General features: G+C 33.5%; 1 protein-coding gene across 1 annotated transcript in view; it reads left to right on the top strand.

Moving 5' to 3' along the window:
- The window catches only part of PCLO (piccolo presynaptic cytomatrix protein), a 372,284-nt gene that overhangs the window by 244,509 nt on the left and 105,480 nt on the right, over positions 1 to 22,295 (top strand). Inside the window, exons 9-10 of the mRNA XM_026504655.4 lie at positions 3,142 to 3,232; positions 21,191 to 21,316. Of these exons, the coding sequence (XP_026360440.3) occupies positions 3,142 to 3,232; positions 21,191 to 21,316 (217 nt within the window). The remainder of the gene's footprint in view (positions 1 to 3,141; positions 3,233 to 21,190; positions 21,317 to 22,295) is intronic.

The following is a 22,295-nucleotide window of genomic DNA, read 5'->3' as shown; positions in this document are numbered from 1 at the left end:
TTAGTACCGAATGCCTCCATGTTCTGCATTAATGCTCATGCCTTCTGCAGTCTTCATGCAGCTGCAATATTGAGGGACATTAAAATCCTCTGAGAGAGCCATTCTTCCTCTATATTCTGGGCCTTTGGATGTCTTGTTCCCTTTCCCTGAACACTCTACCTCCTCTCATCTCAGCTACTCTACTCATCACTTAGGTCTCCATGTGCATGACCCATCTTACAAGAAGCCTTCTCTCACACTACCACCACCACCTCCCCACACATCGGGGCAAGTATTCTTCCTTTGTGCTCCCAACAGTATTGCATGCATTATGTCACAGGCTATGAGCTCCTAGAGGGCAGGGGCTCCCTACTCCATCCTCCGCAGTTCTATACAGTGCTTAGCACAGTACTTGGAACACAAGAAGGATCCTCTTCCCTGCATCTAGCATGTGTAGTGTTAGGAGAGGGAAAAGGATGAATGTCCATATGAATAAAAGGTAGGTTAACACAGTGTTATTATTTCATAAGTATGAAGGCTCAATTATTCATGAAAATATTTGTAGATAAAGAAGAAGAATCCTTTGGCTGGGAGGCATAAAGTTGATAGCTCTTTCAGTACAGAATCACCAAAAGATGATGATAACCAAGACCAGATGCTGGGGGAAAGGTTGGACACCACTTGACATCTGTCCTGCCCTCACTCATACTCTTATTTGGCAGAAGTAACACCTACCCTGAAACCCTCTCTGCTGGAGAACTCTTTGAACATTCACCTGCAATGCTTAGAAAAAAAAATCTAAGATCCAACTAGTTCATATATGGAAGACAGATACCACTGCTTTCTACAGATTTTTGGTCACTTTGATCATAATTATAGCAGTTTTATGTTTTTGATTTATTGAGTTCTTTTTTTTTATAATAATATTTTTTATTATGTTAGTCACCATACAGTACATCCCTGGCTTTTGAAGTAAAGTTCGATGATTCATTCATTAGTTGCATATAACACCCAGTGCACCATGCAATACGTGCCCTCCTTAGTTCTTGATGCTAGCTATAGACAGTCTCTGAAGTTACATGAGGTGCCAGGAGATGTTCTGAAAGTGACATTGTATGGAAACGAAGATGCTAACATCCCTTCTACTAACATGATCATAGGTACAAGTTAGAAGGTGATAATGGCTAGCTGATAAAACTCTGCTGAAAAATTTGGAAAATTTTACGACTCTCCTAGACTGTGCAACAAATGCACTTGAGTTTACATCACCTTCTCCCTAGTCTACGGAATTGGATAGAATAGCATAATGAAAATGCATTTTCTTACTTTACTTTTGACCAAGTGGAAAAAAGTGACTTTTTAAGATTGTTATCAAATAAAAAATGAAATTAAAGATATTTAAAATGAAATAGTACCAATTTTGTTAGTTATCTATAGTACCAAAGCAAAGTTCAATTATATCGAATAGTTCTGGTATTTTCAATGAACATGGTTTAATTTTCATTAAAAAAAATTAAGATCTTTAAATGCAGATTAAGGGAGGAAGGAATAAAAGAGGAAGACGGGAAATAGAAGGAGAAAAGATGAAGAAGGGAGGGAAAGTAAGAAAGGCAGAGGAGAGAAATTGAGAGGGAAGAAGAAAGGAGACAGAGATAGACAGATACTGACACAGGGGAAACAAGACAGGGAGAATCAAGGGAAAATGTATACACTCTTCTTGCCACGAATATAAATAAATAAGGTTTTCGGTGGCTTGCAAAATTGTAGTGGTACAAATTATCTAGACAAACTGATTACTGACCATAATTTATTCATAATCTTGCAAACAACATTTTAGTTCTACTCTGAAGAATTCAGATAAAATCCCTGGACTCAACAGGATTCTGCTGTTGTTTGGGGAGTGTTTTCTGTTCATCAGAAACCTGATTAAGCTTATTCTTTCCTGAAGAGAAGAAAAGCTACAGGCTATAATTGGAGCTTGCATTTTTCAATACATATTTTACTTTTAATATAGAATTCTAACAGTCTTACAGGTGGATTTACACATTAAAACCACAAGAGTATTCAAGGAATCACAAATCAACATCTCTTGGGTTCTAACTTCTTTTTAATATTTTGGTTTAGTGCTCACACACTTCTTAAACATAATCTGAAATAGGTAATATTGCATGCCTCTTTACTAAACTTTATTTTGTTTGTAATTTTAGTCTAATTTTTCTAAAGTGATAGGACATTTCATACTAATAAAATCCTCTTAATACAGATATGACAAAATATTTCAATATTTTTATCATCTATTATCTCACAAATCTCATTTAAAAGTAAAGTACCATAAAATACAAAACACAAGTTTGCATTCACTAATTTCTTTTGTTTCAGAAGTCTCATTTTGCCAGGGGGAAATAGAGATAATGCAATCTCTAGTATTCTCATATTCAAGTCTCAATAATGAGAATTGGAATCATAGGCTTGCAACCATAGCTTTAAGGGTTGATGCTTCTACCCGAAGGAATGTCAACAGTAAATGAGAACTCCATCAGTAACACAGCTTTGAATAAAAGGAAGGCCTCAGAAAGAATTAGAATGAACAAAGGCTTTATTTATGTAGAACTAGCCTCAGCAACCAGTGTACATTGAAACTTCTAGTAGATATGCACTGCAAAAGCACAACCCCACAATAAAATCAAAGCAACACAAATATAAAGCAGTCCTATTAGAGTGACAAAGCTGTGTAATATGAGGATTTTTTTCTGCCTTTTCTCCTCTAGTACCACTTAATTGCTGAAAATTAAAAATACCTTTACGTTTCTAGGTTGCCCAGAGCAAAATTAGAGACTCAACACGTTGTCACATACATTGTCTACCACTGTCTATGTATACTGTAGGAACAGACATCCTTTGAACCTGTTAAGTATGTCTATCAATTTCCCAAACACAGAAAATCAGTTTGCAAGAGTAATTGGTTATAAATGTGAAGATCACGATGAACTCAGAAACCAATAATATTATATAGTTAAGGTGCTTGAATTGTGATCATTTGAGAATCTGGTAATATTTTTTTATTGATTGAATCAATGCACTTAAAAAAAAGTCTAAATCTGTGTATTGTGTTTTAAGTGTCTTTAAACATTGATTGTTCGCCTTATCATATGTATATCTTAGATCATACAGATGAACGGGAAGACTGTGCACTACATCTTTCCTCATGCAAGGATAAAAATAACCAGAGACTCTAAGGATCACACAGTTTCAGGTAAAGGAAATCAAATAATCTACTTTTTATTTTAATATCAGATTGAGATACGTATTTGTATTTCCGTTTAGATGACTTACCAAATTTTAGAAAATGCTGTTTATGTCAAAAGTTGTGTATTGAAGAATTTAAAAAAATAAGCAGTCTATACATTTGAACATAAAAGATTATAAGGGCATGGTCATTAATATGACAAATTACTAAGTGGTACACATTTAGATCATTTTTTCCTTAATTGCATTTTTAAAACATACATGGTATTATAATACTCCATAATTATTGCTCTGAGCAATATGGCCACTGGTTTTAGAACAATAAAACATTCTCACAAAGGAAGTAGGTATCTCTGATTCTTCCAAGGAATGTGTCCCCCTAAACCATGTCAATTTGAACATTATCAATTATGTTGAGTTTTTGTTTGTTTACTTGTGTTCTGATGTGAACCAAAGCGTATGACAGATTTCTAAAGCTTTTCATTTTGAAAAAATTTTAGATTCCTAGAAAATTCTGGGCTCCTAGGAAATAGTACGGTCAGTTCTTCTGCCCATCCTTTACTCGGTTTCCCTAATGTTAACATCTATCTGATAAAGATGATCAAACCCAGGAAGTTCACATTAATTAATATAGTACTATTAAAACATCTACAAGCCTTGAGGTGCCTGGCCGGCTCAGTCAGTAGGACATGCAACTCTTGATCTCGGGGTTGTCAGTTCAAGCCCCACGTTAGGCGTAGAGATTACTTAAAAATAAAATCTTTAAAACACACGCACATCTATAAGCCTTATCTAGAGTTTTAGTTTCCCCACTAAATTCTTTTTTTTTTTTTTCCTGATCCGGGATCCAATCTGGATCTGATGTTGCATTTAGTTGTCATCCCTCCTTTGTCTCCAATCTGATAGTTTTGCAATCTTTGTGTTTCATGACCTTGATACTTTTGAAAGATAATGGAATTTCTGTATTATAAGTTTAAATTTTTTGCTTAGATCTTCAAGGCAAAATATAAATTCTGTCAAAGTTAATGACTTTTTGAAATATGAATAGTACCTGTATTCTCATTCAAGTATATTCCTTGTGTTTATAGACACTGTACATTCACAGAAAATATTCATAAATGTATGTTTTATGTATATATATGAACATATGTATAGATGATCTGTCTAACGTGGTATATGTGCTGGAGGATTGTTTTTTTTTCCCCCTTCAAGGACTGATAGAACAAAGGACAAAAATAGATTTTTTTTTTTTCAGTTTACTTGCTCCTGTTCCTTGTACATTTTAGACCATGGAGCATGAAGATGTGGAACAGGTTTTGCTTTAAGCAATTTTCCTCTCTTTATTTTCATAGAGAATGAATCGATTAGGAGTCTAATGTTGTTTTCCTTTTAAGATTGGGTAATTTTTCTCCTACCAGAGACAGATAATTTAAACTTTCATAGTTTTATTGCATGCACACTGTATTTTAAGCAATGATGAAAATTCCAGGGGTGAATCCTAAAAGCCATGGGCTCTATGTATTGGAATAATTATAATGGAATAACTAGCTCTATGGAATAATTACTTCTACAAATGGTTTCAGTTCCCTCCAGCTCATAAAACAAAACAACATAGTACTTTCCAGCAATACCTAATTTTTTTTTAGTGAGAACAACAGAAATCTTACTAAATCATCAAAACACTCTACAATGTATCTATCTTGCTGTATTATTGCTTTTATACTGTGTTAGTCATCCCCTCAACCTTCTTACTTGTCTTTTGCAACTCATTATTTTAATTTGTTTTCTTGTATTAGAATTAGGAAAAAAGTTTTTAGACATAGGAAAGACAGAAATAAGAGCTATTGATACCTCATTATGAATATTCTAGCCTGAAAACTAAATTCATTTTCCTCTGTATATAGATTTTATGAAATGAGAAACAAGAATCATTGTTTTGAACAGTATGTTTACTAGCAGTGTACTGTATCATCTCTCCGCTTGCCCGTTTTTCTTTTAATATTTACCTAATATAAAAATATTTTCCCCATTACATTCCCCTGCATTGATTACTTCTGAATATATTTTCCATATGTTCTTGGGTAGCATGATCTCATAGTGAATTAAATGTTGTGAAACAATTCCTGTTGTTTTCAAATAAGTCTTCAGGACCTCAAAGGGATTTAAATACACGTATATACAAAGCTAGAGCGAGAAAGGACTCCTTTGGCAAACAGTGTCTAGAAGGTCTAAGGTAATGGCAAGCAAACCCTGGCACACAGCGTTTGTGCTCCTAGCTGATCTCTCTGTTGTTTGCCACTCAACCAAAAGCCTTTCTTTGCTTAACTGAACATTTGGTGGCATTAAGGATTTACCGTTGTTTTTTGGCTGTGATTACCATTTTGATGTTAATGTTTTTAATAGAAATTACAGATAGATTTTTTTAGAGATACATCCTCAAATGTTTACAAATGAAACAATATTTTGTCTGGGATTTCTTTCAAAATTTGTTGTGTGGAAAATGGTGAAGAAAAAAAACCATGATTTGATAATGGTTGGCACTGGAAGGTTGACCACACTGGGTTTTATTACAGGCTTGCATTACTTTTCTAGTTGTATGACATTTTCCATAATAAAAAAAATTAAGCTCCTATTTGTTTTTCATAGAGAAAATGAGCAGTGTGGCCTGTAGCTTCCTCAATAGTGAAAAAGCTATCTAACCAAAAATTTAAATGCCTTCGTAAACATGATGAGGATGTAAGCAAGGAGGGGGTGCAGAATAAAATGTAGTCTATCTGCCCTCCCAAATAGGAGGTCCAAATGGTCATTAGTGTATTTTCATTTTGGTTATATAAACCCATTGAAAGTAGAAAAACTGTATCTTTTATGATAATTTAATAATCCATTCTAGGGGGCGCCTGGGTGGCTCAGTTGGTTAAGTGTCTGCCTTCCACTCTGCTCATGATCCCAGGGTCCTGGGATGGAGCCTTGCATCATTGGCATTGTAGACTTCCTACTCAGCGGGGAGCCTGTTTCTCCCTCTCTGCCCCTCCCCCACTCGTGCTCTCTCTCTTGCTCTCAAATAAATAAATAAAATCTTTTTTAAAAAATTGAAATAAACCATCCTAACAGGACGTAGTATTAAAATATTTTATAACAATTATATGAAACAAGTATACCTCTCAAAAAAAGAAAAAAAATTATTTTCATTTTTTAGAATCAAAAATAATTTCAGAACAGAAGACAGGAATAGAAAGTGTGTGGTTTTTTAAAATTGTTTCTCTTGTGCGTTTCCTAAAGTTGGAGCAGGAGACCCTCATGGTTTCCAAGATTATTTCAGGGGGTCCACAAAGTCAAAGTATTTTCATAGTAAATGGTAAGATAGCATTTGACTTTTGCACCCTCATTTTCTTGTGAGTATGCAGTAGAGTTCTTCGGACATTCCGTGTGTGTGCCATCAGAACAGGCTGGACACAGAGCAGATGTGAGAATTTAGCCGTATTCCATTTAGCTCAAGATTAACTGGATTTGCAATAATGTAAAACAACACCACCCATCTCATAAGTATTTTATTTTTAAATTAGTTATTTTTATTAAAATATAATTATTTAACATCAAATGAGTTTATTTTAAATTCATAAATAAAGGTTTTAAATTCTCAGTTTTAATTTATGATACAGAAAATATGCAGGCCTGTAATCCATATGAACAAAAGCTCTTTGAGGTCCTTCGTAATGTTAAAGAGTATAAATGGCTCATTAAAACCAAAATGTTTGAGAGCCATTACTCTAAGGATATTTATGGAGAACGTTAAAAAAATATAAATAACCTTTTTTTCTTCCTATAAAAAAACTTATACAACATAAAATGTATTTTGCAACTGTTTTTATAACTCATATTGGATTTTTAATTTTTTTTATGTATTTTTTTATTGAACACCCCTGGTGTGATTTACATTGTGTTGATTGCTAGGGTATTAGAAAGAACACAACACATACCCTTATCTACAACTTACTCGTAATTCAGTAGTACAATCTGAAATGTAAGTAATTATTACAATAGAATTTTAGTAATAATTAAGATAAAGCCAAGGAATTTATAGAACATTATTGTTCATACTTATACATGTGTATGTATAAGTGTGTACACACATATTCTTATGCACCATTATTTATATTTCTATGATGTTCACAAAGAGAAGTACATGAATACAATCTTCTTTTAAATGATCCATAATTTTTAGAAAATAGATCCTTTGACTATTAACTGAAAACTTCAAAGATAGAGTTATGGGTGTTGATCAACGAATTTAATGATTTTGGAAGTCTTTATTCAACCAAACACAAGGCAGCAAAGTGGAGAGAATAGGTAGTGAATTTTAGCAGAAAGACCTGAGTTGGAGTTCAACTCTTTGCTTATTTAAATTTTGAGAATAAATTTGCTTATCTGTAAAATAAGAGCAGCTCTCTTTATCTCACATAATTGCAAATGAACCTAGCACAAAATCCTATACTTACTATACACTCAACGAATGTTATTTCCTCTTCTCCTAGAGAAAAATTATCAGGAAAAAAAGAATAAAATGTAATGCTCAAGAAATGAGTCTGTTCCTTTTTTATTTCAAACCATCTTACGGCTCCAGAAACACAGCTGTTTCAAACAAGCCAAAGAAATTCTTCTGATTTCAAAAAAGATATTTGCTTATGTATAGTTCCATAACAGGCTGGCTACATCTGCAAGGCTAGAAAGACTAATTAGCAAGTGTAATAGGGAAGAACACTAAATATGTTTAGGTTCAAACGACAGCAGTGTCTTCAGTGGAAATAGTGGCTCATTTTCTGTTCTGTGTTAGTCTACCATCTTTATGAGCTTTTAGAAAGAGGAAACAAATGTAACATCTCATTGGCTCTGAGTTAGTAGCAATACCAAATGTGGATAGCTCTTTCTTGTTACTATTATTTAAACCACTTTAATAAGGTATAATTTACATATCATTAATGTACACAAAATCAATTACTTTTAGTAAATGTGTGGAGTTGTGTGACCATCACCATAATCTTGTTTTAGAACATTTCAGTCATTACAAAAAGTTCCCTTGAGCCTACTAGCAATATCCACCTTCAATGCTTCTCTCCCAGCCACGGGTGAGAGATTTACTTTGAGTCTCTAAGTTTGCTTTTTCTGGGCATTTCATATAAATTGAATCATTCAGTGTGCAGTTTTGGTGTCTGGCTCCTTCACTTACCAACATTTTTGAAGTTACCTATTTTGTCACATGTATCAGTACATTGGTCTTCTTATTGCTAAGTAGTAGTCCATTATTTGGATATTCTACAGTTTTTTATCCCTGGAATTTTCCGTTTTTAAATATTTGCATACAAGTTTGTGTTTGGACATATGATATTTTTTAATGGTTTCGTAGAAGTGGGATTGTTGGATTCTATGGTAAGTTTCTTTTTAACTATTTAAGAAACTGACAAATAGTTTCGTAAAATGAGTGTACCATATTACATTCATGCCAGCAATGTCTGAGGGTTCCACTTTCTCCATGTCATAGCCAACACTTGGTAATGGCTATCTTTTTGGGTGGGTGTGGATGAAAACTCATTGTTTTAACTTGCATTTCCCTGATGATTTATGGTAATAAGCATATTTTCAGGTGGTTATAAACAATGCATATGTCTTCTCTGGTGAAATGTCTGTTCAGATACTTTGCCAATTATTTATTTGAGTTATTTGTCTTCTTACGGAGTTTTAAGAATTCTTCATATATTTTGGATAAAAGTACTTTATAAGGTATATGACCTGAACGTATTTTCTTCTAGCCTATGTCTTGTGTTTTTATTTTTTTAACAGTTTATTTTAAAGGAAAAGTTTTATATTTTAATGGAATTCAATTTATCAGTATTCAATTTATCGGTATTTCTTTAGGGACCAGGCCGCTCTTGCTAGAGTATTAAGAACTATCTCAAGGTCACAAAGATTATCTTTTATTTTTTATATCAGAAGTGTTTTACATTTAAGTTAACAACCTGTTTTGTGTTGGGTTTTGTATATTGTGTGAGGCAGAGGTCCATGTTCATTTTTTTTTTTAAGCATAAAGAGATATCTGTTTGTGCAAGAATGTTAAAAAAAAAAGAAAGAAAGAAAGAAATCCCCAATTGAATTGCCTTAGTATGTTTGTCAAAAACCAATCTGCCATTAATACAAGGATTTATTTCTGGATTCTCAGTTCTCTTCTCTCTGAGTATGTGCCTAACTGTTATTTCACCAATTTTGTATTCTCTTGTTTACAGTTGATTTATGTTAAGTGTTGGAATCTGGTAGTGTAAGTCCTCCTTTTGAAAATTGTTTCAGCAACTGTAGATCTTTTTGATTTCCATAATATTTTAGCAACAGTCAGCTGGGATTATGACAATGCTTGCACTGAAATTATAGATCAATTTTGAGAGAATTGCTATTTTAACGACATTGAACCATCCCATCCATGAACATGTCATATTTTTTCATTTACTTAGACCTTCTCTAATATTTTTTAGTAAAGTTTTGTAGTTTTCAGTGTATAAGACTAGCATTTCTTTTGTTGAATATCTCCCAAATTATTTTATTCTTTTCTTGCTATTATAAGTGGAGTTGTTTTCTCTCTCTCTCTCTCTCTCTCTCTCTCAAATAAATCTTTAAAAAAAAAAACCCTATAGACATAAAATGCAGATAAGGTTGAATCTCTTCTAAAACTCACAATTTCTACCTGGTAAATTTTAATGAAAGCTTGCATTCGTGTCCTCAGTAACAAAGGAAGTGTTTATTGTCAAGGCCAGTCCCACATCAACAACATCACTTCTCCTGACATCTGTCAGGATAAATATTGCTTGCACAATTCTGTTCCTGCTAAGGAAGTGCTTTGCTTCTAACGGGAGATTGGTTAGCACATTATTTTATGCACTGTTCATGAAATTAAATTAAAGGAATTAATGTTTGATTCCATGAGAAGAGGGTGAAGACATCCAAGATATTTAACCTAAAGAAGAGGAGGACAAACAGTAATGTTAATGTGAAATTTAAGGGTGTAAATCACAAGTGTTTGTGAATGGGCCACAGATAAATGGTCAATAAGAAATGAGATTCAATTAAAGGAGTAAGGACTTATATTGTTCTCCTAGAATATTTTCTTGACAATTAGAATAATAAGGAAAAGTATATAGAAAGAACAAGGATGTAGGAGTCATGAAAAAAAAATGGGCTCGAATCTTAACTTCTTTACATGCTGGACAATGTAAACAAGTTTCTGAATTGTTTTGGTCTCAGCTTCTTTGTCCTGAGATGATATGGAAAGTATCTAACATAAGAAGTTGCAGAAATAATTTTTTAATGCAAAAAAAGTGCAAGACACATAGAAGAAACATAGAAGAAACTCTTGAAATGTTACTTCCTATTTGCCTCTATCCCTGAAGATGATACTAAAGAGTTTGAAAGAAATAAAATATATTAAATATAAAAAAATATTGACATAAGGTACAGAAACCAAACAGAATTCATCAGTTCAAAGTCATGTATTTGGAGACATTTGACAGTTAAAATTCAACAAATCTGATGTAATAGAAAATAGGATGAAAATAAAGAAAAGCAACTCTCTTTTTGTTTAAAGCACAGTCTCAATGGAATGTTTTTGAATACTCATAGCAACATGTAACACTTCTTGTTCTTTTCAGGTAGTAGTAAGAATTTTTTAAAGAGTAATAAAAATAACCAAAATAACTATATTAGATAACTCTTTAGTGAAAAGTATCTCCTGATATATATATTGGAAGATAGAAGCTGTTGAACTATGTTGAATACTTCCTTCACCAATAGCAAATTGATTTTGATGAGAACAGGTTTAGATTGTAGTGCAAAAATATTCTGGACACCTGGATTTTATTTTTATGTCTCTAGTGACTCAGCAAATTCAGAACTTCTCTTACCTAATCAGTTTCTCAACTCTTCTCAAAACTCGTGGTAATTATAATTGTTCTTATGCTACCAGTCTTGTGCGTACTTTGTTCTTTATAGATTTGCATACCAAGCTCTAAGTGTTAATCTAATTACGTATTCATTTAAAAGATACAGATACAGTTCATATTTGTAATACAAATGCAAAAATACAAAAATGATTAAAACTGTTATACTAAAAAAGTAACAATTTCTTCTTTGTCATGTTTGTTAAAGATACAAGATGGCATACACATTTATGTATCAGTAGAAAAATAAAAATATTAGACAAAACTCACATCAAATAATCAATTTAATCAATCCCAGCTACTGATTAGATGGTACAGTATGATTTGTGGCTGCCCAAGCCAGAAACATTTCCTCTCCTCAGTCTGGACTGAGAATTGCTAGTTTCCCATACATTTCTTCCATCTTGATGGTTTCTTCTTTTAATGGCCTAATTGCAATCCCGCCCATCACTGTCCTCTCTACAAGTGAACAGGGAAATGGGGGCTGGATGTGCAGCTCTCAAACCCATCCCTTCTGATTCCAAACCAGGTGCACTGGTGCTAACCAGATAGGAGATGCCTTGCTGGTCGCTCATGTGGAGCAAGAATGTGGGCTTCACTCTGGCTTTGCTGTCTTACTAGGTGTTGCCTTGAGCACTTACCTTCGTAAACCTTCGTTTTCGTCGTGTATGAACACGGGGCTTTGCTTGTTTGTTTTCTTTTTCTTTTAACATCCAAAGAGATAATGTAATTTATAAGGCACTTTCTAAGAATAGAATAGAATACAATTGTATTATTTTAACACCTTTATCATTGATGCATTAGCCCCACGGAGAAAAATAGGTGTTTTAGTATTTATCCATCCAGTATTCATCCAGTTATGTATTGCGTGTTGCCCAGATGCTATGTGCTTGTTACACCTATTATACCAGAATCCCAGCATTGCAGAACTGATACACAGAGCCCGTCCTCTGTTTTTGTGGAACAAAAGTTGATTTTTTTCATGGCCTATCTTCCCTTTCATTCCTGCCCTCTGTCACTGCTCGGTCACTGTGGTAACTACTATAAACACAAATGTTCCACAAGTTTTGCTACCAAGATAATGTCCATGTATATTGTGTGCACAGAAAACTCGGGATACAACTTTTATCTTTGTATTCATTTTCTACTGATGTGTAACAAATTACCACACATTTAGTGGCTTAAAACAGCACACATTTAATATCTCACAATTTTCTTGGTCAAGAATCCAGGCACAACTCAACTGGGATGTCTGGTCAGGATCTCACAAGGCAGCAGTCTACATGTTGGCTGAGCTGCGTTCTGTTATGAGCTTGGGAATATCCTTCCAAGCTCCCATGGTTATTGGGTGAATTCATTTCCTCCCACTATGGAATAGGGCTCCCCATTTTCTCCCTGGCTGTCAGCCAGGCCACTCTCAGGTTCTGGAGGCTCCTCAGCATCTTGCCCTGTGTTTCTTTCACCTAACATCGCACACATGGCAGGTTACTTCTTCAGGGCAGCAGAAAACTCTCATCTTAGTTGGCTAAGATAATGTCATCATGGTAGTGACTATCACATTACCTTTGTCAGACTCTGTTGGTTAGAACTAAGTCACAGGTTCCTCCTGCCCTCAAAGGGAGGGGGTTATTCCGGAAGTGACTCATTGGGAGTCACGATAGATTACGTCTGCCACAATCTTCTGTTATCTCGAGAAGTACAAAAGGAATGCTGATTGCTAAGTTTTGAATTACAGTAGTATTTTTCTTCCTACTTACCTTTTATTAAATAAGACTTATTTTGGAAAGTTCATCATAGTATTACAGTAATATAAGTTTAAACTGTTGTATTTCCACTGACAGTGTAGGGTTACATGAGTGTCTTGCAATAGAACAATTTTCTTTTACACACATAGTAAATGACCCCACTCCCAGACCTGGGCTGTCATCATGTGATCAATATCTAAACAAGTGTTTAAGGCCATATCTATAGGGGCGCTTGGGTGGCTCAGTCGGTTAAGCTTCTGCCTTATGCTCAGGTCATGGTCTGGGGATCCTGGGATTGAGCCCCGCATCGGGCTCCCTGCTCAGCTAGGCACCTGCTTCTCCTTCTCCCTGCCCCCTTCTCTTGCTCACTCTCTCTCTCTCTCTCTCTCTCTCAAATAAATAAAAATCTTTAAAAAAAAAGGCCATATCTATAAACTGACCCCACCCTCTAATTTTGTAACACCCAATTTCATATCAAAGAATTATTTCATTTTGGACCCTAAGTACTGCTAAATGAATTAAGTTTATTTTTAATTTCCTTTTATAGGAATATCATGCAAAACCCTCAGGTTTGGTCTTTATGATTATAATTTTGCATTTGCCTTAAATAAGCTAAAATAAAGAAATAAACCCAAACCCATGTGTTATTGAATGAATTAAGCATGATCTTTTGAGTATAGCAGTCCTGGGAAATTTTCTTGGTGGGAATTATTTCTGAAGTATTTCAGGAGAAAGAAATCCTATGCACCTTTAATAAAATTACTTTATCAGTATACAAAATATCTTTTATTTGAAAGATGTTGTTCAACAAAGCCAGAATGCCACTGTCTTCTGATAGTTACTTGTGACATTTTTATATCTACCTATGTGTATAATATTTTATATACTTATGTATTGTGTATATATTTTGAAGGTATGTGTGGGGTTATTCCTAGAAATTGTATTGTAAGCCCTAAGGAGTGATTGTGGGAGCAACTGAAATGTCAGCAGTGTCCCTGTTCTCGGGCTGTTGAATGCAGTGGCCTGGTAGGAACAGATTCCCAGCGTCTCCTAGGGCAGGGCATAGATAAGGACCCATGAAAGAAAATAACCCTCAACTTCCCTTCCTGCCTTGGGTAATAACTAGGCAGACATCCCGTTTCTCCCTTATCCCATAATCCCCGCCTTGTGTGCCCGTGCATAAGAGCGGGTACAGGCCTGCTTTCCAGCTTCAAGATAATTGCCATCCCTTTGTATTCCCTCCCCATGCTTTGATAAATCTGGCCTTTCCTTGCTGATAAAAGAACAAAACGAAAGCTGTGTGCAGAATTCAGCTGCTGCTACTCTCCCTCGGAGAGGCAGCCCTGCATGACCCCTCAGATTGGTGTCTGAGAGCATTATTTCGGTGTGCAATGACAGATAATGTGTGTCTGTATACATATATATATAATCTTTTATATATGTGTGTGTGTATATGTATGGAAGATATGTGTGTGTGTATATATGTGTATATGTATATATATGTGTCTTCCTTATTCCCCATGCCAATGGCCATTTCAGTCACATGGCAGTCCAACTTGGGCCCATTTCTTCTAGTATGATGTGAGTATGAATAGCCTTTTATATGTGCTTTGTGTAACATTTTTATCTTACTATTGGTCATATTACATTAGAAAAGATGATGTAAACTTTTGTTCATGGGAATGTGACAAAAATGTTCTTTTTGAATCCTTCATATATGTAAAGGATGGTGTATTTAACACTGGGGAAAAGAATACTACAGAGCAATTGACTGGATTAGGAAAAGCTAACAGGAATAGTTGAGTATGTAATTTGCATGCTGAGGTTTAGAGTCAGATTAGATTTGGTATTAAGGTGGTGTTTCCATTTTGATGCTTCCAGAAACAGTCAAGTAGGGATTGCTATTAAGGCAATTGATATGTGTTGTTGTATTTGTAGGAATGTTTTTCTCATAAAGATCAAAAATTAGTAAAAATAAAGAAAAATGGTGAATTAATGAAATATTCTTTGGATCTTTATGTTCAAGTATTAATGAATTAATGTAGCATTGGTAAGAACACAAAGGAGAATTTTTATTGGTTTTTAAATATAAGTTGGTGTATTTTCCTAAATATTTACATAGATAATATATAACCTAGAAATTAGTAGGTGAAAGAATATAAAAATAAACTTCCTCAGCTTCACTCAAGAGTATAATTAATGTGTAAACTGTAAAAATAGATTTAATTAAACTATCCTTTGGGGCCTTTTCCATTATCTTCAGTACTTCATTAGCATTAATATTTATATAGATAATCTTTCTTCTTCAGCCCAACTAATGACATGACTAAATTGTAATATATATCATTATCCTGTGATAACTTTATTGTGAATAATAAACTCCATTGATTTAAGGACTACTATTCATAAGATAGTGTGTTCACTGATAAAATTTTGCTTTTCCTTGATGCTTAGATGTGGCTTGTGATAATGTCAAAATGAACCAAGTATTTTAATTTTGTCTAAACTTAATGGTCTACTGGTTACATCATAAATATTTCATATATTAAGATGAAAATAAAAACATTTTTAATACTTTATGTAACATGTTAATACACATATAAAATTAAAGTAGATTTAATCTTTAAATTTAAATGCAAATATAAAGGTTTTTCCTTAATATGCTCATGTTTATTTTATACACAGTTTATTTTATTTGGTTTTTTTTATTTCAGCTTTGTTGAGGTATAATGGACTTATAAATTTGTAAGATATTTAAAGTGCACACTGTGGTGATTTGATTTACATATATATTGTAAAAGGATCCCCCCCATCTAGTTAATTAAAACATCCATCATCTCATGTATTTATCTTGTGTATGTGCGTGTGTGTGTGTATAAGAACATTTAATTTCTACTCTCAGCAAATTTCACTTACACAATACAGTGTTACAACCATAGTCACAGTGTTTTATACTAGATCCTTAGACCTTTTCCATTTTATAGCTAAAATTTTGTACCCTCTTACCAACTTCTCCTTATTTCCCTGACTCACAGCCCCTGGCAACCACTTTTCTACTCTGTTTCTATGAGTTTGACTTCTTCCCCACACATACATGTGATACCAGGCAGTATTTGTCATTCTCTGTCTGGTTTATTTCACTGAGCATAACGCCCTCAAGGGCTATCCACCTTGTCCCAAATGGCAGGATTTCTTTCATTCTCATGGCTCAATGATATTCCATTGTGTATATATATACATGTATATATCTTCTTTATCCAGTCATCCATCAACAAACACTTGAGTTGTTTCTGTATCTTGGCTATTGCGAATAATGCTGTAATGAACATGGTAGTGAAGATAACTCTTCGAATCCCTGTTTCTTTTCCTTTGGCTAGATAACCAGACCTGGGTAGTTCTATTTTTAACTTTTTGAAGAAGCTCCACACAGTTTTCCATAGTGGCTGTAACCAATTTACATTCCTACCAGGGTTCCCTTTTCTCCACATCTTTGTCAACACTTGCTATCTCTTATATTTTTGGTAATAGCCATTCTAACAGATGCATAGTAATATCTCATTTTGGTTTTGATTTGCATTTCCCTAATGATTAGTGATGTTGAGCACATTTTCATGTACCTTTTGGCCATTTGTATGTCTTTTTGGAAAAATGTCTATTTAGTTCCTCTGAATATTTTTATATCAGATTGTTTGCTGTTGTATGAGTTCTATATATATATGAGTTTATGTTTTTATATTAACCCCTTATCAGAAATATGATTTGTCATTTTTTTCCATTCTATAGGGTGCCTTTCATTTTGATGGTATCTTATGAATCCCTTAATCTATTTTCACTCTTCTTCATTCTTTTTTTCTCTTTGCTCCTCTTCTTAGATGACTTCCACTGCTCTGTTTTTGAGTCAGTCATCTTTTCTTCCACTTCTCTGGTCCGATATTAAACCCCTCCCTGAATTTTGCAGTTCGTATATTTTATTCTTCAGCTCTGTGATTTCTGTTTGGTACTTTCTAATATATTCTGTTTGTTGAAATTTTCACTTTTTTCATGCATTGTTCTGCTAACTTCGGTGAACATCATTGTAACCATTATATTGAACTTTTTATCAAATAACTTCTCTCCACTTCACTGAGGTCCTTTTCTGGAATTTTATCTTGTTCTCTTGTTTGGAACATATTCCTCTGTTACTTCAGTTGTTTTGACTCTGTATTGGTTTCTAAGCATTAGATAAAACAGTCACCTCTCTTAGTCTTGATGCGGTGGTTTCATGTAGGAGATAAACATTATGATTCAGCCTGGTCTGAGCTTTTGGTTGTCTCTCAAATCTTAGTGATTGTCCAAGCTGCCTTCTTCGTTCTTAATGGCTCCCAGTAGTTGAAGGCATGCCAAAACCTGTTTTTCTGTGGTTTTGTTTTTGTTTTTTTTCTCATTGACCCAGTATGTAGGAGTCACTCAGCTAGTTTCTGGGTTTTTTTCAGAGGGAATTGCTCCACGTGTAGCTGTAGATTCGTTGTGTCCATGGGACGAGGTGAGTTCAGGAACCTCCTATGTTGCCATCTTGGCCTGGAACATTAAACGTGACTACGTAATAGTATATTTACCGCATAATTATAATAAAGACTTAAAAAGACTGGTACATTTAAATTATAATCCTAAGGTTATTAAGGTAATACTTTTTCTTAATGATTTTGCTACATCCATCGTTGAACTTCTCTTTTCTTAAAAATATTCTCTACATACTTTAAAGGATTTCTGAAAGTTAGATTTCTCTGTAAGACTTCTTCAACAATATCTCTGCTAATATGTTGTGAAAATACTGTAACTTTTGACAGTCTTTTATTAAAGCTTCTGTGTTTTCTTGGTGTCTACTGGTCTCTCTAACCTGCTGCACTGTTCACTTGAGCAAAACCACTGTATTTTCGAGGCATCTAACTAAGGAAACATTTTATTAATGTTCTTAGGTAGAATATAAGTAGAGAGGCAAAAGGAATTTATATTGATAAAAATTTGTCAAAAGTTGAAAAACAGTAATAATGTAAACATCATTTATCAAGGACCTTTCAGATATAAGCATGTCAGTTAAAAATTAATGTTGCTTCTTGAATTTACCAAATCTTTTATTAAATTCTGCAATTTAGATTTGAGTTGGGGTGTTTTATTTTTATAGAAGTATTTTTGTTAATTTTTTCTGCATTTAATACATAAAATATCAAAGTGCAACTATAGAAATGTGAAATCAGAATGTCCAGATTTAGGGGCGCCTGGGTAGTGCAGTCGTTAAAGCGTCTGCCTTCGGCTCAGGGCGTGATCCCGGCGTTCCGGGATCGAGTCCCACATCGGGCTCCTCTGCTGGGAGCCTGCTTCTTCCTCTCTCACTCGCCTGCTCTGTTCCCTCTCTCGCTGGCTGTCTCTCTGTCACATAAATAAATAAAATCTTAAAAAAAAAAAAAAAAGAATGTCCAGATTTAAATAATTAGAAATCATATAAATTAACTTTATATTCATTATGTCCAAATTAGGATACATGTAACTACTGTAAAATAAGCAAAAAACTGTTATACTTTCTGAGTCTTTTTATTTTCTATCATTTTATCACAAATTTTAATATTTCTATGCTACTTTATTGTATACATGAAAAACATAGCAGCAACCACGACATCAACCAGAGCAACCATAATTCTTGAAAATTTAGTATGTGCTTGAAGTGGTTTCTTTATATATAAAATTTCATTTCTCACAGTATTGTCATGACTGAACATTTCTTTCATTTTACCAAAGATACTGAGGCTTATAACATGTATTTAGAAAGTGTTTTGAGCATTAGAATTCAGTAGTATGAGGCTGTATTTTATAAAATTAAGTAAGTATTTTATTGTGCTACTTTATGAAGATGGCTATAGTTATGATTTCCTTCCACTGATCCTTTACTACAGGGTTTTAGAGTGTACTCAGTCACCTAAAATCAAATGGTACTAGGGATCCAACTACTTAACTCTTAAGACATTTTCATCTACAGAATGGAACTGTAACCGAATCTTTAAAAATAGTCACTTACGCCAATTAATAGAATTTAGAGTTCCACAACTACTCTTTTAGCTATACCTTTACAAGGTGTAACAGTTCCATTTTGTAGATCCTAAGCATATGGCTGTGCCCTATAATATAGGATGCTGAAATTGTTTTTCATGGGCTATGTTTACATTCTCCTTTTCAAACTTAAAAAGAAATAATTAAAATCAAATGCCTTGAGCACTCTACCCTACTGTACTCTCCTATACCTAGCATTGTGATAAAGTCTGATGTAAGCTATGATCTTGGACATATGCCTATACACTAAGGAAATGTCATAAATCATCTTTTAGGATCTGAGACTGACCGCATCTTAAAATTGCTCTGGATACACTGATGACCACATTAGAAATTCAGTATCTGTGTATGTTTTTATGAAAAGTTTAACAAGTGGCAAATTACAGCTCTGAGTGGTTGAATCATGGAAAGTGAAATCAAATCTTTAAGAAACTATTTTTATTTTTTACAGATAAATTCCATGAAAAAAACCTTTCATTATGGCCAGCTATTTTAAAATCCTCATTTTGTAATGTCCAAAATGTCCTTCACACACTAAAAAATAGGCTAAACTAATTGAATAAAGAGTGGCTAAGAACTTTTCTTCTTCCTCAACCCTTATCTGTGTCTGTCTGATGTCTTACTGTAGGATCAGTCCTGGTGACTCCTTAAAGCCTACTGTCTAAGAGCTCAACTGTTCTATGCAGACTTAGTTGAAACCAGGTCATATATTAGATGATGTTCTGTATTCACCCAGTTATATTCAGTGTGTATCATAAATTAATCTCTACTCATAGTGGTAGCAATGGACCAAGAACCTGGTGACAGAAAAGCTCCACAAGTGGGCCCAGAGAATGCTAGTATCTTATTTAACTCTGACCCCTTGACAACAGCAGGAAACTTAGATGCATACGATTAATTTCTTTTGTTTTATTTTTGTTTTGAGGCTAAATCTTCAGAACACTTACACTGGTAAAAAAGTAGAAAGAGGGAGGCAAGTAGAGAGAGAGAAAAGAGGGTAAAAACAAGGAAGAAAAGGAGAGAGGAAATTCCTTTGGAACCATCTTACAACCTGAGAATGGTGTTTTACCAAAATATACTAGGTAGATGACAGAAGGATTTCATAATCCAGTGTTACTGGTTGTTGAATGTTTGTACTGTGTTGATGCTGACTACAGGGATTGTTTTTGAAGAGTAAAGTGGGAAGGGAACCGAAACTATAAGAGAGCTGACTTTTAAAATTTAGAGATTTTGAAAGAGTTGAAAATGGTACTTCAATCAGTGAATGAAAAGAATTTTAATTTAAAGAAATAATTGTATCTTCATTTAAGAGGAAGAATTATTCTGCTTTCTTTTAGTACTTTTATTTTTAAATATCCTTGACATTGGTAAAAAAATATATATCTGGTGCTGTGTATATATATATATATATATATGCTAATTTTTAGCTGATTAAAAAGAAAATATAAACTTAAAACATCAAGTTCATTTCTGTCTCAATTAGTTTTCACATAATAATCATTCTCTATCTTTTTCTCCAAGTGATTATTTACAGAAAAATGTGTTCCGTGAAATAAAAAGTTTACTAAGTCCTTCGTCAGTAAAGAATAATTTTATTGTGCCTTGCAGTAAGTGCCATGCTAATGCACAGACAATGTTAGTCAATGAGTTAAGGCTAAAAAGTGAATAATAATTAGTAATTCACAAGTTATAATCGTGTTTTCATTTTATCATTTGCAATCATATGCTTGGATTGTGTCTTCTCAATTTATGATAGCAATAACTGCCTTTTTAAGTGAAATGCTCCTCAATTTTGTAAGTGAACTGTATGCTCTGGAATTTCTTATAGTGAAAACCTCTACATACGATATTTTTACAAAGTATCTGGTCAAAAATGGACAAAGATATTTATGTCATATCTTGATGATATGGATGAATTAAAAAAATCATTTTTTTAATATCAGGTGATTCATCATACATTCTACCAGAATCTCAGAATGTCCTATTTCATATCAACTATTATTGAATTCAGAATAACATACTTCTGTTATTAATGTCCAGTCCCAATATTCATATTGTAGATAGCTTCTGGGTACCAGAGCCCACTTTTTGTCCACCTTATAACTTGTGATAACTGTTGTCCCTTTAAATTATGACTAATAATTTGCTAATTTTTCAATACAGGTAATGGATTAGGAATTAGAATTGTGGGTGGTAAAGAAATCCCTGGACATAGTGGAGAAATTGGAGCCTATATTGCCAAAATTCTTCCTGGAGGAAGTGCAGAACAGACAGGGAAACTTATAGAAGGTAAGAATAAGGATTTCATAGTAAATTAAAATGAATGTACTCATATTAACTGTATTTTTAAGTTCATATGCAGGTTTCCTCTTTATTTACTGTCTAGGTAAACCTCTGTCCTTATAGTTAATTATGAAATTTTGGTATAGTAATATAAAAGAAAATGTGTTCACAATTCATTTTATTTTCAATTGCATTGTCCTTTTAGCTGTTGGTTTGCTATGGGATTATCTTGTTTAAGAAACACTAATTAGTCAATATTATTTACTGACTTGGGCAATATTATTTAAAAAAAACACTTTCATCATTGGGATTAATTTTTTATAAATACTAAAATAAATTATATTGAAATCAGAACTATAAAATACCAGATGATTCAATACACACTAAAGTCAGGTCAGCCAACTATGAACAGCCCATAGACCAAATTTATCTGCTGCTTGTTTCTGTAAACAATGTTTATTGGAACACAGCCAGGATCATCAGTTTACATGTTGAACATGGTATTTTCCCACTACGATAACAGAACTGTATTCATGACAGAGACTAAAAGGTGTATAAAGACTAAAATATGTACTCTCTGGATCTTTATAGAAAAAATTTGCCAACTCCTGTGCTAGATTACTGTCTACTTCTAGATGCTATACACCTTATTACATTAAAAGCATTTTAAAAAATGAACTTTACAGATGTATCTAAAGGGCCATAAAAATATATTTTATCACTTTCTTTTAAATGTTATAAAATGCTTGATTTTCAAAATTCATGATGATTATTTTCACTTGTTAATTAAATGTCTTTCACATTTTCCAAACTCTAACACATAGTTTACAAGTTTTCAATTATATTGCTTATGATGAATATTTTTTATCATAAAATAGCCTCAACCTATCATTTTATTTTACTCAAAATACTTATTCGGAAGGTTTTTTTCTGTCATTTCATAGTTTTACAAAATGCAGCCTATTGCTTAACATTTAATTATGCT

This window comes from Ursus arctos, unplaced genomic scaffold (genome assembly GCF_023065955.2).
Source record: "Ursus arctos isolate Adak ecotype North America unplaced genomic scaffold, UrsArc2.0 scaffold_3, whole genome shotgun sequence".
NCBI classification, from domain to species: Eukaryota; Metazoa; Chordata; class Mammalia; order Carnivora; family Ursidae; genus Ursus; species Ursus arctos.
This window is presented reverse-complemented; position numbering and strand designations above follow the sequence as displayed.